Source organism: Podarcis tiliguerta (genome assembly GCF_965153285.1).
Source record: "Podarcis tiliguerta genome assembly, chromosome: 1".
NCBI lineage: Eukaryota > Metazoa > Chordata > Lepidosauria > Squamata > Lacertidae > Podarcis > Podarcis tiliguerta.
In genome coordinates this window covers 20,707,576-20,723,575 of record NC_139534.1, presented here as the reverse complement: position 1 = coordinate 20,723,575, position 16,000 = coordinate 20,707,576, and the positions used below count along the sequence as shown (strand labels likewise).

Here is a 16,000-nt window from a genome sequence, read left to right as displayed (position 1 = left end):
ACAACTTTTACTTAGCCTGGCTAAGAGGTGATGTGTGGTAAGATACTGCAAGTTTAACCAAACATATTTAAACAAACATCTGAATATATTAACATAAGATAACAACACAACATTAAAAGCCAACTTAAACAAGTAAAAAAATAATCTAGCCTTTAAAGCTGCCCAAACTGCAGAAAACAGGCAAATAATTTGTATTATGTGCTACAGATGGTTTCTTTTTGGCTGTACTGTAATATCGAGTCTGGATTCAGAAGCCTCTTTCTATATGTGTCAGGCAGATCTTAAGCTTCAGGCAACCTATCATACAACTCAACCTATCATCCAACTCCAGATGAACAGCCCAAGCACAGGACTTGGTTAAGCATTTAGAAGCCTTTGCCTGTGAAATGCCCACCGAATCAGTGTTAGAAACTCAGATATATAAGGTAAAGGGACCCCTGACACAAATTCATATTTGTGTTGTCGATGCTATGGTCTGGACTGGAATATCACTTCTCTCTCCCCCCACCCTTCCACCTTCCAGTCAAATAAACTGGGAATCCCAACCTGGTGCACATTCCTATACCTGCCTAAAAGGTAAAGGGACCCCTGACTATTAGGTCCAGTCGCGGACGACTCTGGGGTTGCGGTGCTCATCTCGCTTTACTGGCCGAGGGAGCCGGCGTACAGCTTCCGGGTCATGTGGCCAGCATGACTAAGCCGCTTCCGGCGAACCAGAGCAGCGCATGGAAATGCCATTTAGCTTCCCACCGGAGCAGTACCTATTTCTCTACTTGCACTTTGACATGCTTTCGAACTGCTAGGTTGGCAGGCGCAGGGACCGAGCAACGGGAGCTCACCCCGTCGTGGGGACTCGAACTGCCAACCTTCTGATCAGCAAGTCCTAGGCTCTGTGGTTTAATGCACAGCGCCACCCACGTCCCACCTGCATCAGATATATAAGCTAGGCACCAAATGGCTCTTAAACCAGGGTTGCAATCGCCTAGTTGCCATTTTGGGGCCAGACGGCTCGAAAGTCGTATTTTTCAATATGACTTTTTGGTTCCTGAAATTCATTCCTATTGCGCGGGTAAAATATAATGGATAGAATTCTACAGGATGTGTTGCTAGTATATGAAAACTATCAAGATCCAAGGATCTTCAGGCATGCACCTCCAGATGGTAGATGAAGTGTAAGTGGGTTCCCACGAGGCAAGACACAGTGATAACAGCAAGAACCTCTATTGAACTAACAGAACTGGACCACAGGGGCAAAGCAACTGCTTATATACATTTCTGAAGGCCTGGGCCACTCCCACTCCCCACGTGATTGGCTGTCTAAACTTCCAAGCTGCGAATCATGACTCAGAGTTTAAGGGCCAATGGCAGAGGCCCAAATCCTGAAATGTTCTGTGATTGGATATCATGTATCGAATGAGAACGCAGGGGCTCAGAATCCTTAGTCCAGACTCAAGCTCAGGCAAACACAGACCTCTGAATACATAACAGTGGAGATGTCAGGCACCATCTTGGAACCCAGACACCTTCACTTGGTCGCAAGTGGACGATAGCCAGGTGCAAAATGTGCCTGATACTTGGTGAATTTCAAACACTGTGCCTAATCTGCTTTAGAATGATGAGCAGGGCTGAGACAATGGTCCACCCTGACTGTACCGTGACTGCTGCCCACTCAGGAAGAAAGGAAGACAGGAAGGGTTGGGATGTAACAAAAGTTCAGAATAGTTAAGAATCATCTAAAATTCCCAACTTTTTACCCTTTCCACCCAAACACTTCCTGTCATAGGATATAATAAAAATGTTTCGGGAAAACCATAAGGCCTGCAAATCAGCAGCCACTTAAAAAAATACAGCGCTAGCTGAATACAGATTTGAATTAATTATTTTTTTCACAGTCAAGATGTAATAATAAGGTTCCATTTTCAGCTATTATTTCAGGGCCCAGAATAAAGTAGAGCCGTCCTTTGATCAGCACATCCATTAGCCAAAGACTTCAACTATGATCAGTGTCTACGATTCTGTCTGAAGGCTTGGACCTTTAGCTTTCATGTTTGCTATTAAACCACAGTAATGATACCAGAGGACGGTCAAAGGGACTAGGAACATCACAACAGACTCTGCGCTGAGGGGAAAGCATCTTAACACTAGGCCCATGGCAACTATGCAGGAGTTTGAGCCCACATTGCTGATTTCAGTGGGGCTCTTTCCCCCCCACAAGTACGTGTACTTCCATTGCCTTCTGCATCACTCTTAAACACATTTACTTATGTGAATGTGTTGAGGGCTGCAGTCTTAATACTGATTGCAATCAATTTAGGATCAAGCAGTGTATCTGTTTCCTCACGTCTCTTTTCTAAAGTATCAGTACGATCCATTTCCATATTGGAGCATGGACAATTATGCCATTTTGAAGAGGGCAAATTTATTCTTTGGCAAAAAGAATTCCTGCAAATCAGACACTATTGTTGTATTCATTTGCAAATGCATAAAGGCTCCAATCCTATATACACTTACACAGAAGTAGGTGCCACTGAATGCAGCAGGACTTGCTTCTGAGTTAGACATGCACACCGTTGTTTTGTCTGTGTTTAATAATTGGAACCAAACTTATGACAACAGCACAATCCTGTCTCTGAGTTACACCTGCTGGGGAAGAAGGGAAATGACACTGCGACAACAACACAAACACCCTGCTCTGGCAAAGCTCACCAGGATAGTGAATCTACACTAGTCTAGTGATCCCCTTGCACTAGCAGAGTCTAGCACCAGCAAGAGAAGTGGAAAATAGTGAGGCATGGCAAATGAGAAGTGTAGTTCAGAGCCTATCCTCCCTCACAGCTCATACACATTTATACCCACAGTTTAACACTGCCCTGATAAAGCTAAAACACTCTCCTTTTAAAAGTCTACAGAGAGCCTCGCTGTTCCCCTGCCTTTGCCTCCAAAGCCACAGATGGTAGGAAAACAATCACAGCACACTGATACCTATGCAAGATGCAGCAATTGCAAGATTTCATATATCAAGGTGTGCTTTGATGCAGGCTGTGTTACTCCACCCCAATGGCTTTAGCACTATGAGCATACAAGTATAGATTGCTGATGGAGAAACTTCCAACAAAGGAGGAATCTTTCACAAACAACAAGCATCCAACAGCCAAAAAAAGAAATAAAGCACAGATGAGTAATGTATCTCTTCCCGGAACCCTGACAAAGGGCACAACATTGGGAACATTTCCTGTATGGGATCGCTGTTTTTCATTGGCTCCCAGTACGTTTCTGAGCACAATTCAAAGTGTTAGTGCTGACCTATAAAGCCCTAAATGGCCTTGATCCTGTATACCTGAAGGAGTGTCTCCACCCCCATTATTCAGCCCGGACACTGAGGTCCAGCGCCAAGGGCCTTCTGGCGGTTCCCTCGCTGCGAGAAGTGAGGTTACAGGGAACCAGACAGAGGGCCTTCTCGGTAGTGGCGCCTGCCCTGTGGAAAGCCTTCCCAGCAGATGTCAAGGAAATAAACAACTATTTTACTTTTAAAAGACAACTGAAGGCTACCCTGTTTAGGGAAGTTTTTAATGTCTGGCACTGTGTTGTTTTTAATATTCGGTTGGAAGCCGCCCAGAGTGGCTGGGGAAACCCAGCCAGATGGGCGGGGTAGAAATAATAAATTATTATTATTATGTATCTACATACAATACAGGTCCAGTTTTACAAAAGCAACTGCCAAGCACGTACAGGCTCCTGGCACAGAAAAGCACTCATGAATGTTACGATATGGGACACTTTCCCCTTCCTAGTGGCAGGAATTGTAGAAAGTGCTGTACAGTAAAAAAGAAAAAAAGAAAAGTAATGCAGAAAGTCTCACTCAGAATAAGGTACTGCTTGATGTTCTAATATTACAAACTGTATAAATCCATTCAGGCAATCTTCTTAAAAATATAACCAAGAAATGCATACTGAGTGCGACTACATGACTTTTAATTTCTTTTTTTTTTTTTTGCAGTAAATCAAAATTTAAACAACCTTCCCCTCCATTTTCCTTTTTGAGCCACAGCAGACATCACCCTGCACTAGTATGAACACAGAGGCAAGAAGAAATTGACTGAATAAGTGACTTCTTCTCATAAACATGATTATTTTCTTATAGGTCAACATCCTGAGCCTTCGTGTTCAAGAAGTCACAAATGAGAAGAAAAAAATTATAGCCTTCCTATTTGTTTTTGGACTTCAAATATAAAATCAAGCGTTTATCCAGGAACTGAATATTTCTGAAGATTGAGAGCCACTTACACGAAGATGCGAAGAGTGCCTGCTTCGTAATGATTTAGCTTTTCAAAATCAGTAAATCAGTGCACATAAGGATACTGCAGTCTCTCGTGCCCCTTTAAGATGGTTTTCAAAGGGCATTATCCTGATTTTTTGTTATTAGCAATGGGAGTGTCACCCTGATGCAATTATTGCTAATACTTGAGAGCTGTTCCAATGCATAATTAGAACATTTACAATCTACTACAATAGCATAATCAATCATGCCAGTGTAGACTATAACGGTGCCTTAGACCAGCCTTCCCCAAGCTGATGCCCTCTGGATGTTTACTTGTTTTATTATTTCATTTATAGCTATTATTGATTATTATTATTCTCCAAGGAGCTCAAGGTGGCATACAAGCTTCCCCTGCTCTCCATTTTAGTCTCACAACAGCCTTGTGAGGTAGGTTAAGCTGAGAGATAGTGACTGGCCCAAAGTGACCCCACGGGCTCCATGTGGCTGAGAATCCTCAGGTCCTAGTCCACCTACAACTCCCATCAGCTTCACCCAGCATGGCCAATGATAAGGGGTGATGGGAGTTGTAATCCAACAGATTTGGAGGGCATCCAGTTGGGGAAGGCCAGCCTAGAACGATAACCACCATTTTGCACCATTATTTAAGGGGAGGGAGTTGGTTCAGCAAAGGCCTTCTCCTTCCGGCCTTCCAAATTGTCCCTGAAGCTAGGGCTCCGATCCAGAGACTTAGATATGCTAGTAAAGCTCTTCTGCAAACAATGGGGGGGGGGGGGGCGGGGGAGATAGTTGCAACTGACCGAAAAATCCAAGCCCACCCCTTGCCCCAGGTTAGATTGAGTAGAGGTGTCCCTTTGCTCAGCTTTTCAGGAGGAAGCAGACTCTCACTGGTTACTGCTAATGGAAAAGCACAAGCATCTCTGTCAGAATCAATCTCCTACTTCCACCTTCCAAACAGACAGGTGGTAGCGCTCTGGCAATATCCCTGCCAGCAGAAAGTCCTGAAATGGGACATTCTGAGAATGGAGAAGAGGTGGTGTTGAGCTGGCCCAAGATCCACTGGCATCAGGCCTGATCCAGACCCAGTGGTTGCAGCAGCCTGGAGTTGGTGAAGATCAGGCCAGGTCCTTCTTTCCCGTGCCTTCTGCCATAGCCACCGTGAAAGGCTGGACTACAGATGCAGAAACGGCATCACTGTCAGGGGTGAGGGTTTGACTTGCACCCAAGTCTTCAATCCTATGCACACTTACCCGAGAATAAGTTTGATTTAACTGCTAAGACTTTCTTCCATGTAAGCATGCATATAATGTAGGAGTAGCTTTGTATGGACTGGGGCCATGGTATTTAAAATTCACTGCACAATATGGCAGAACATTTAAGAATTGCCCCTCATTTCAAAGGAATTATAGCTTAGCAACTACTAATAACGGCTGCTCACTTTTGGATTTTTAAGGTGCTTTTCAATATTTCTACTTCCACAAAGAAGAAGAAGAAGAAGAAGAGTTTGGATTTGATATCCCGCCTTTCACTCCCTTTAAGGAGTCTCAAAGCGGCTAACATTCTCCTTTCCCTTCCTCCCCCACAACAAACACTCTGTGAGGTGAGTGGGGCTGAGAGACTTCAGAGAAGTGTGACTAGCCCAAGGTCACCCAGCAGTTGCATGTGGAGGAGCGGAGACTCGAACCCGGTTCCCCAGATTACGAGACTACCGCTCTTAACCACTACACCACACCACACCACACTACATCCGTTTGAATAAATTTCTTGCCATTATTTCTTTCTGAATTAGTTTTCATTACTCTGCCAGTGCAGTGCTCACAGTTGTTCAAGCTCCTTCTGCTCCACCCCCCAAAAAAACCTGTTCGCAATGTTAATACATAATTTGCCTGACTTACAAAAAATGCTATTCCCTGGCCTGCTAAAATCACGAATGATATATTTATCCAAATCTTACCTGCTTACTTTAAAGATGTGTCTAATCTTGTTATTTCTCCAGTGTAATAAAGTGAAAAATAAGCCATGGGGAGACTGTTTGCCCTAACCACACTAGACAAGCTGAAAAAAGCCTGGTTATGTCACTTCGCCTTAGAAATCATATTGGGAGCTATCCACTTTAAGCAGTAATTTGACAACTAGTCAAAGGCTATTTATGCACATCTTTGGTTTCTAATTTCGATAGACTCAAGCACCAGCCACCAACAGGCTAACCACATCTATATTTGTACAAGAACCCCAAGCAGGGACCATAGTTGAGTGATAAGCACAATCCTTACCACCTTCAGCACCTCAGGCTGCCAGGCTCAAGCAAGCACTGCATTAGGCAAGATGAACCAACCATCTGAGTACGGCAGCCTCATATATTCAGTTTATATGAAGGTATGCTAAATAGGATAAATCACACCATCATTCCCTAGGAAAATACCATCGCCAGCTTTGAAACAAGGCACTAAACCTACAGAGAAGAGGTCATAATTCATATTTGTGTTGTTGATGCGATGGTCTGGACTGGAATATCATTTCTCTCTCCCCCCACCCTTCCACTTTCCAGTCAGATAAACTGGGAATCCCAACCTGGGGCTTCACAGCACTGGTGCACATTCCTATACCTGCCTAAAAGGTAAAGGGACCTCTGACCATTAGGTCCAGTCTGGGATTGCGGCGCTCATCTTGCTTTATTGGCCGTGGGAGCATGAGTAAGCTGCTTCTGGCGAACCAGAGCAGCACACGGAAACGCCATTTACCTTCCCGCCGGAGTGGTACCTATTTATCTACTTGCACTTTGACGTGCTTTCAAACTGATAGGTTGGCAGGAGCTCAGCCCCGTCGCAGGGATTCAAACCGCCGACCTTCTGATTGGCAAGTCCTAGGCTCTGTGGTTTAACCCACAGCGCCTGCCTACTCAGAAGTAAATCCTACTGAGTTCAGCGGCGCTCGCTTCCAGACAAACTGGTACAGCGTTGCAGCCCAATACTTTTTTGAACCCGTGATGCAAAGCGGCCAAGCGCCCCCTCACTTGGCAGGGAGGGGAAGGGACAACATACATGTATTTATTTATGGTGCACTTCAGAACGAAAGGCGGCTTTCCTCGGCAACTTTCCCCTGCCAGGGGTGCGCACGAGGGAGAGAAGCGCGCGCAGTTCCTCTTCCCCTCAGTAGTATAGCCCGCAATTCCTCTCCCGCGCTTTCCCCCACACGCGGGGACACCCCCTTCAGGAGCACCACAAGCGCGCAGAATTCACCTACCCCTGAACAGCCGCGGAAGCATGTCAACAAGGCTCCTGGGCGCCGCCATCTTGGACCGACGTCTTGGGTCACGTGGGCGCGGAGAGCAAATATTCCTCCCCCCTCCCCTTCTCTTTTAAAGGTCAGGCGTCGACCTGGCCAGGAGGGTCAAAGGCGCGGGCGGAGGTGGAACCCTCGGAACCTCCTCTGCTGGGCGCATGCGCACCTCTGGTTCTGTAGCTCAGCGGCAAAGGCGGGTCGCAAGTAAGGTTCAGCAAAGGTGTAGCGTTGCCACCTGTCCTGTATAATAATGTCCCGTGTTTCAATGCAACGTCCTGTATTGATGCAGTTTTGTCTTGTATTTCAGCTCCCCCCCCCAGCCTAATCCTCTCCGAATGCATCATGCGTTCATGGGCATAGCCAAGATGGGGGGCAGGGGGGCAGCTCCCCCCCCAAAAAAATCAGGAAAAATCAAATCAAATCTGAGATTCTGCCCTTCCCTTACAAAAGCTTGCCCCCACTAAAGAAAAATCCTGGCTACGCCCATGCATGTGTGTGAAAGGGGGTGTGAAAGACCACGTGTTTAAGCTCTGGGTAGCCAAGCCCAGAGAGTTTTACAAATTCATGTGTGCCAAATTCCAGAGGGGCTATCCTGTTTGGTTGCAATGGATTGCTTTGAAAGACACTTCAACAAATGATTAAAAAAAATTCGTGCCCCAACTCATCCTGTCCTGTATTTTCCCAGAACAAAGGTGACAACACTAGTATAAAAGTAGCTTGGCGCCCATGTGAACAAATGAAAATTGCAGAACTCTTGGAGTCAACCACAGAATTGTTTTATATGCCCTGCAAAAATCTGTTCTATAGAATTGTAGATTTGGAATTGTAAGATTGTTGGAATCGTAGAGAGGGTGACCGCAGTGCCTGGAGACAATCAGGTTGTGTATCCGTAGCAGTGACCAGAGGAGGAATGACTGTTGGAGGAGCACAGAGAGAAGAAACACCGTGGTGCAACTGTAGCCGGTGCCGTTTTTCTAGAAAAAGGGGTGCTTGAACTCACCATAAGCGCCTCCCTTGTTCTCTTATCATGGCAATGGCACCCACCTGAGAGGTGCTGGAACTGAGTTCTAGCGAGTTCTGACTGGGGGAAAAAAAGCCTTGCCTGTAGCAGCGAAACTGGACATTTACATCTGCCCCAGCTGCAACAAAACATGACTCTCTGGTATCGGTCTCTACACAGCCACAGCAGGCGCTGAAACTCTCTTAACAGTTTGACTTTTCCCATGAAGGCAAATCCTAAGACAAATGAATACCAGCAAAAGTTGGAAGGGATCATGAGGGTCATTCTAGGCCAACTCCCTGCAACGCACAATTTTTTTGCCCAGTGTAGATCTCGAACCCATGGCTCTGAGATTAAGAGTCTCATGCTCCACTGACTGGAGATATGGCCCTTCAACTTTGCCATTTCTTAAAAAAAAATACTGTAAGGTAAAGGTAAAGGGACCCCTGATCATTAGGTCCAGTCGTGACCACCTCTGGGGTTGCGGCGCTCATCTCGCTTTATTGGCCGAGGGAGCCGGCGTACAGCTTCCGGGTCATGTGGCCAGCATGACCAAGCCGCTTCTGGTGAACCAGAGCAGCACACGGAAACGCCGTTTAGCTTCCCGCCGGAGTGGTACCTATTTATCTACTTGCACTTTGATGTGCTTTCAAACTGCTATGTTGGCAGGAGCAGGGACCGAGCAACGGGAGCTCACCCCGTTGCAGGGATTCGAACCGCTGACCTTCTGATTGGCAAGTCCTAGGTTCTGTGGTTTAACCCACAGCGCCACCCGCGTCCCCCTAAAAAAATAATACTGAAGTTATAGCTAATTCCTGCATGCAGGTGGGGATTTCCAGATCGTTGCATTAATTGGCAAAGAGAAGAAAGATTGGGTAACGAGTGACGTTTGTCTCAGAGGCTTTTGATAGAACTGAATCCTATGGTTTAACAGAGTAATCTCCTCCCCACTTTTTTTTGTTTTGTTTTGAAACATCCTTTACTTGACGTTCTAGGTCCTTGGCTTCTCGGGGGAAATAGAAGGAGAACGACTTTCTTGAGGAAGGTTGAGTGTGATTTTGCAGAAAGATAAAATGAAACCTTGCCCCCCTGGTTTTGCAAGCAGAGATGTGTACGTTCTCACATTTCTTAATGGCTCCATTGTGGCTGCTTGGCAGGAATCAATTTTCGACAATTATAATGCAGTCGTCTTCGTACCCAAATCAGAACACACTGCAGCTGCCGCTCTAGATGAGCTTTTCTTTGGCACACACTCACACGCCCCAAATCAGACTCATTGTTCCAGTTCAGGGGCACAAAAGTGAAAGTCTAAGCATATTTAAGTGAAAGGGGGGGCGGGGAGAGAAAAGCCTAATTGAAGTCAGTGTGACTTACTTAGTAAAGTAGAAAACATCAGTTCTGATCATGCTGCGAAATATTTTACCACTGGCTCACAGCTTGTGTCCCATTTCACATTTTGTGTGGAGGCTGCATGTGCCTACATTGTCTGGTTCAGTTTATTAAGTTACTGAATTACAGTTTCTAGGAAGGAAAGGTATTCAAGTCAGGGATTCTGTCATGGAATCCCAACAAACATGCACCAAGAGAACCTCTCCTATTGGTGAGCAGCGTTAGAAATTAGCCAGGTGCTAGGTGCATTTTGCTACTGGTGCAGGTTTATTTGCAACCACGTGGAGATCTCTGGATGCCAGAATGGAGGCTGACATCTCCATCTGTCTGGCCACTCCAGCTTTCTTAAGCAGGTAAGCCAAAGAGCTTATTTCTTGCATTTATATCCCATCCTTTTCTCCAAGGATTACATGATTCACCCCTCTCCTCAGTTAAGCCCTAAAACAGGCATGCCCAAACTCGGCCCTCCAGCTGTTTTGTGACTACAACTCCCATCATCCCTAGCTATCAGGACCAGTGGTCAGGGATGATGGGAATTGTAGACCCCAAATAACTGGAGGGCCGAGTTTGGGGGTGCCTGCCCTACAATGACCCTGTGCGGACATTAAGAGGCTGTGACTGGCTCAAGGTCACCCAGTGATCTTCATGACTGAGTGAGTATTTGAACCCTGATCTTCCAGGTCTGAGTCCAGCAGTCTATCCACTACACTACCCTGGCTTCCTAGAGTATTTCTGCTATGGGGCAGCTATACAGTGGTACCTCGGGTTACATACACTTCAGGTTACAGACGCTTCAGGTTACAGACTCCGCTAACCCAGAAATAGTACTTCGGGTTAAGAACTTTGCTTCAGGATGAGAACAGAAATTGCATGCCAGCGGTGCAGCGACAGCGGGAGGCCCCATTAGCTAACGTGGTACCTCAGGTTAAGAACAGTTTCAGGTTAAGAACAGACCTCCGGAATGAATTAAGTACTTAACCTGAGGTACCACTGCACAGAGGAAAGCAAAATGCCACTTAGAGAAAGATCTGAAATATTTTCCTTGAAGCTTGAATTTGTTTTATTCTGGATTGTTTTATTTGATTTTTTAATGTGTTGCAAACCACTTTGAGATTTTATTCCTTCAAAATATAAAGGGGCACGGAAATGAAATGAACAGCAACAACAATCAGTTTCCCGGGGGGGGGGGGGGAGGCACCTAAGCATTCCATTGTGGCGACTGTAACCTAGGTTTAAGGTGCCATTTGGCAATTAGCTTATGTATCTACCGTATTTTTCGCTCTATAAGACGCACCAGACCACAAGACGCACCTAGTTTTTGGAGGAGGAAAACAAGAACAAAAATATTCTGAATCTCAGAAGCCAGAACAGCAAGAGGGATCGTTGCGCAGTGAAAGCAGCAATCCCTCTTGCTGTTCTGGCTTCTGGGATAGCTGCGCAGCCTGCATTCGCTCCATAAGACGCACACATATTTCCCCTTACTTTTTAGGAGGGAAAAAGTGAGTCTTATAGAGCAAAAAATACGGTAAGTTTCCAACACCGTTGGTGAGGGAATGGCTGTCTCCACAGAGGAAACACTTCTGGCTTTCATGATGTGTGATGCTTTGAATTGCTTTTAGTAAGCAAAGCAAAGCAGGTGCTAAGGGTGGGGAAACGTTAGCGGAAAAAAGCTGTGTGCGGGTTGCCATGCACTCCTGAAGCAAGTCTGGAGAACCCTGTCTCGTCATCTTTTGCTGAACTCACCATTTTGGTAAGGCTCTTTGTATGGAAGGGGCAGAGCGCCACTTGATTTTAGTCAAGTGGAACAGGTGGTATTCAATAGCTCAGTTAGAGCGTGGTGCTGATAACACCAAGGTTGCAGGATTGATCTTTGTATGGGACAACTGCATATTTCTGCATTGTACCTACGGGACCACCTCTCCTGGTATGCCCCACGGAGAGCCTCAAGGTCCATAAATAGCAACTCCCTAGTGGTCCTGGGCCCTAAGGAAGTTAGATTAGCTTCAACCAGAGCCAGGGCCTTTTCAACACTGGCTCCGGCCTGGTGGAATTCTCTGTCTCATGAAACCAGGGCCCTGCAGGATCTGATTTCTTTCCGCAGGGCCTGTAAGACAGAGTTGTTCCGCCTGGCCTTTGGCTTGGAGCCAATTTGATTCCCTCTCCCTCTTTCTTTTTCCTTTTTCCTTTCTCCTCCTGTGATGAGGCTGCATTTTAATATTTTAATGTTTCACTATTTTAATTGTTGTATTTTAATCTTGTTTTTAAGTTGTATTCATTCAACTTGTGTTTATTATTGCTTGTTAGCCCCCCTGAGCCCGGCCTTGGCTGGGGAGGGCGGGGTATAAACAAAAATTATTATTATTATTATTATTATTATTATTATTATTATTATTGCAGGAGGTTGGACTAGAGGATCTTCAAAGTCCCTTCCAACTCTACAATTCTATGATTTCTAATATCATCTTCCACTGTTTCTTCAAGAGTCTTTCACTTCTCACTCATGCAGCCCTTCTTCTTTTTAAACATACTGCCCCACCATTTTCCCCCACTTAGTCAATACATTTTAGATTTGATTGCCCCCTCCACCTCCGTGAAAAATGCTTAATAATCAGAGTTCCCCTCCCCCAAAAAAGCAACTGCCCAGTGGGTGGGGAGTTTAAAAACTAGACATTTGCTTATTGCAATGTGCTTGGAACAAAAGTGGCAGATGCTGAATCTCCACCCCCTCCCTTTCCATTGAACCAGATTTCATTTATGTTTGCTCTAATCTACTCTAACGGTGCAGAGCAGACTTAACCAGAGCACATTCTTCGTATTTGAGGCACGTTAACTGCATTACATTTCCCCTGATCACCAGCAGAAGAAAAGATCCAGCTGCTGCGGGAACAGACAGCCCACAGCCTTGCTCTCTTTGCTGTCACCCAGACTTTCTCTCAGTCTTCTCTCCTGTCCCCTGACCCCGCCTGCACACTCCCACCCCAAGACAATGGGCATGGTCCACGTAGGAAATAGCGTCAAGGCCCAGGCCTCTGTCACTGGATAATTGACTCCATTAAAAAAGAAGATGATCTTCACTGGAACTGGATGCAAATCAATTGCCCCGCTTCCCAAAGGAAAAAAAAAAAAAACCAACCTTCCCAGTAGTTTGTAATACAGTGGTACCTCTGGTTACGTACTTAATTCGTTCCGGAGGTCCGTTCTTAACCTGAAACTGTTCTTAACCTGAAGCACCACTTTAGCTAATGGGGCCTCCCGCCGCCGCGCGATTTCTGTTCTCATCCTGAAGCAAAGTTCTTAACCCGAGGTACTATTTCTGGGTTAGCGGAGTCTGTAATCTGAAGTGTCTGTAACCTGAAGTGTATGTAAACCGAGGTACCACTGTATTTCTAAAATGTGCAAAAGCTTCATTGCGGTTGGGTAGAGCTGTAGCTGCTTAGAATATATGCATGCAGAAATATGTGAAATACCTCAGCAAGTATTAGAAATCACCCCAGAACTGGCCCTACTAAACATCTTCCAGGATAATAATGCCCACTCACATCATAATGAGCTTATAACCCACCTACTTTCAGCAGCCAGAAACATCATAGCCAGACCCTGGAGAGACCTGTCAGGAGTAAGCACGGACCAATGGTATTAGATAGTATGGGAAACAGCCTTATTAGAAAAACTAACCAATAAACTGAAACTGACATGGGGACAAATAGAAGAAAATGCCTTCAGCCTGGTATGGCCCCCCTTAAACACATACACAGCCCAACAAGACGACAAGAATCCGCCGACAGCATACGAATCTGACTAACCTGATTCAAAAATACAATATATTAAAATACAGTAGTCTGTTAAACATTAAAAGCTTCCCTAAACAGGGCTGCCTTCAGATGTCTTCTAAAAGTCTGCTAGTTGTTCTTCTCTTTGACATCTGGTGGGAGGGCGTTCCACAGGGTGGGTGCCACTACCGAGAAGGCCCTCTACCCGGTTCCCTGTAACTTGGCTTCTCGCAGTGAGGGAACCACCAGAAGGCCCTCGGTGCTGGACCTCAGTGTCTGGGCATAACGATGGGGGTGGAGACACTCCTTCAAGTATACTGGACCGAGGCCATTTAGGGCTTTAAAGGTCAGCACCAACACTTTGAATTGTGCTCAGAAACGTACTGGGAGCTCAAAACCCCACACATACACTAAGTAGAAGAATAGAAGCATAACCACCCGAACACACCCCACTTACCATTCCCTCCTTTCGCTCTCTTTTCTTTCTAACCCAGGCATGTCCAAAGTCCGTTTCGGGGGCCGAATCCGGCCCACCAGTCGGTTTATTTCCTAGGGTAAAATCCTGAAAAACCTCAACAACTTCAACCCTAAAGGCTCAACAACTTCGGGGTAAAATCATAAAAAAAACTCAACAACTTCAATCAACAACTTTGGTCGGCCCTCACGGCCCTTCACTTCATCAAATCTGGCCCTCTTTGAAAGAAGTTTGGACACCACTGACCTAACCTAACACTGTATGTAACACAAATGTCCCACAACAAATGAAACTGATCTGTAGAAAACTTGAAAAAAGAGACAACGCGTGTATTTTTGTGAACTAAGAAATCTTAAATAAAAACATGTTTGTTTTTTTAAATATGCATGCTTAGTCAGAGAACGAATCCCACCGAGTTCAAGAGAACTCCCAGGAAGCAGGAACAGGAAGACACCAGCGAATTTTCCAATGCAAACTGAAAAATTTCCAGGAAAAAATCACATCATTTCACTGCTTGGGACCAGAATGTCTGGATGTCTGCTTTTCTCCATATGGGACTTGTCTGACACTTCTTTGGGTGCACCTACTCTGAGGTGCTTACAGGGGGGAAATTCAGCACTGGCCAGTTTGGGGTGGGTAGTTTCTGGTGGAGTGTAAGGCTGCTGACCATGATGCTCTCCTTCCACTTTCAGAAGTGGCATGTTTCTGAATACAAGTGGTGTTTTGCTCAGGTCCTGCTTCTGTGCTTCCAAGAGGCAACTGGTTGTCCACTGCAAGAAGAGGACGTAGGAGTAGATGGGCCACTGGCCTGATCCATCAGCGTTCTTATAGAAGATCAAGCAGAGATGGGGAACCTGTGGGTCTTGAGATATTGTGGGATTCCAGCATGACCAGTGATCAATGATTATGGGAACCACAATCCAGGAACACCCAGAGGACTACAGATAACCCACCCCACTTTGGTTACTGGAGTAATGTACGACATGAACCATGATTTGCTCTTCCAGAGAATGTAACTCAGATGTTATAACTCTGGGGAAATGATGAATGTGCCTTTGTTGTTGTTTAGTCGTTTAGTTGTGTCCCCCTCTTCGTGACCCCATGGACAAGAGCACACCAGGCACTTCTGTCTTCCACTGCCTCCTGCAGTTTGGTCAAACTCATGCTGGTAGCTTCGAGAACACTGTCCAACCATCCCGTCCTCTGTCGTCCCCTTCTCCTTGTGCCCTCCATCTTTCCCAACATCAGGGTCTTTTCCAGGGAGTCTTCTCTTCTCATGAGGTGGCCACAGTATTGGAGTCTCAGCTTCAGGATCTGTCCTTCCAGTGAGCACTCAGGGCTGATTACCTTCAGAATGGATAGGTTTGATCTTTTTGCAGTCCATGGGACTCTCTTATATCAGGAGACCAATTATTCTTTCTCCCCCCCTTTTAAGTAGCCCACACAAGACTGACATTAGCTGACCCCTGTGAGGTGTTCCTCCATCGTATACCATTGCCCAGCCCTATATAATCTAATCCTGAGCATTTATTATTCTTTTCTTTGCATTCAGACCTCAGGTGGCCTTCCTGTGTGCTTAATCTAACCTGCATTGCAACAGATCACTCTTGAACCATTTTGTCTATGTTGATTTACCACAACTCAAGATGAGTTTAGGCCGGAGAGTTCCAATCTATTAAAAAAAGGGAAATAACTTCATACTGAATGTAAACGAACTGTGGAAAAGACCGCATGAATTGAAAGTGGAGAGTGTATGTATTTTTCTTTGTTACACGAGAAAACCTTTAATAAAAACGATGGCTAAGCAA

The 16,000-nt window shown here is 45.5% G+C and overlaps 1 protein-coding gene and 1 long non-coding RNA gene across 6 annotated transcripts in view; one reads left to right on the top strand and one right to left on the bottom strand.

The window, feature by feature from the left end:
* Positions 1 to 7,646, bottom strand: part of METAP1D (methionyl aminopeptidase type 1D, mitochondrial) — a 99,136-nt gene extending 91,490 nt beyond the window's left edge. For all 4 annotated transcript variants that reach the window (XM_083412927.1, XM_083412928.1, XM_083412930.1 and 1 more), the window contains exon 1: positions 7,520 to 7,646. In XM_083412927.1, coding sequence (XP_083269053.1) covers positions 7,520 to 7,568 — 49 coding nt within the window. In that variant the 5' untranslated portion in view covers positions 7,569 to 7,646. The remainder of the gene's footprint in view (positions 1 to 7,519) is intronic.
* LOC310664968 lies at positions 7,635 to 16,000 on the top strand. Of its 2 annotated transcripts, none has more exons than XR_014505130.1 (3): positions 7,635 to 7,762; positions 9,554 to 9,669; positions 14,587 to 16,000. It is a non-coding gene; the product is annotated as an uncharacterized lncRNA (long non-coding RNA). The 2 variants fall into 2 exon arrangements; XR_014505131.1 differs by having other exon boundaries at positions 14,212 to 16,000.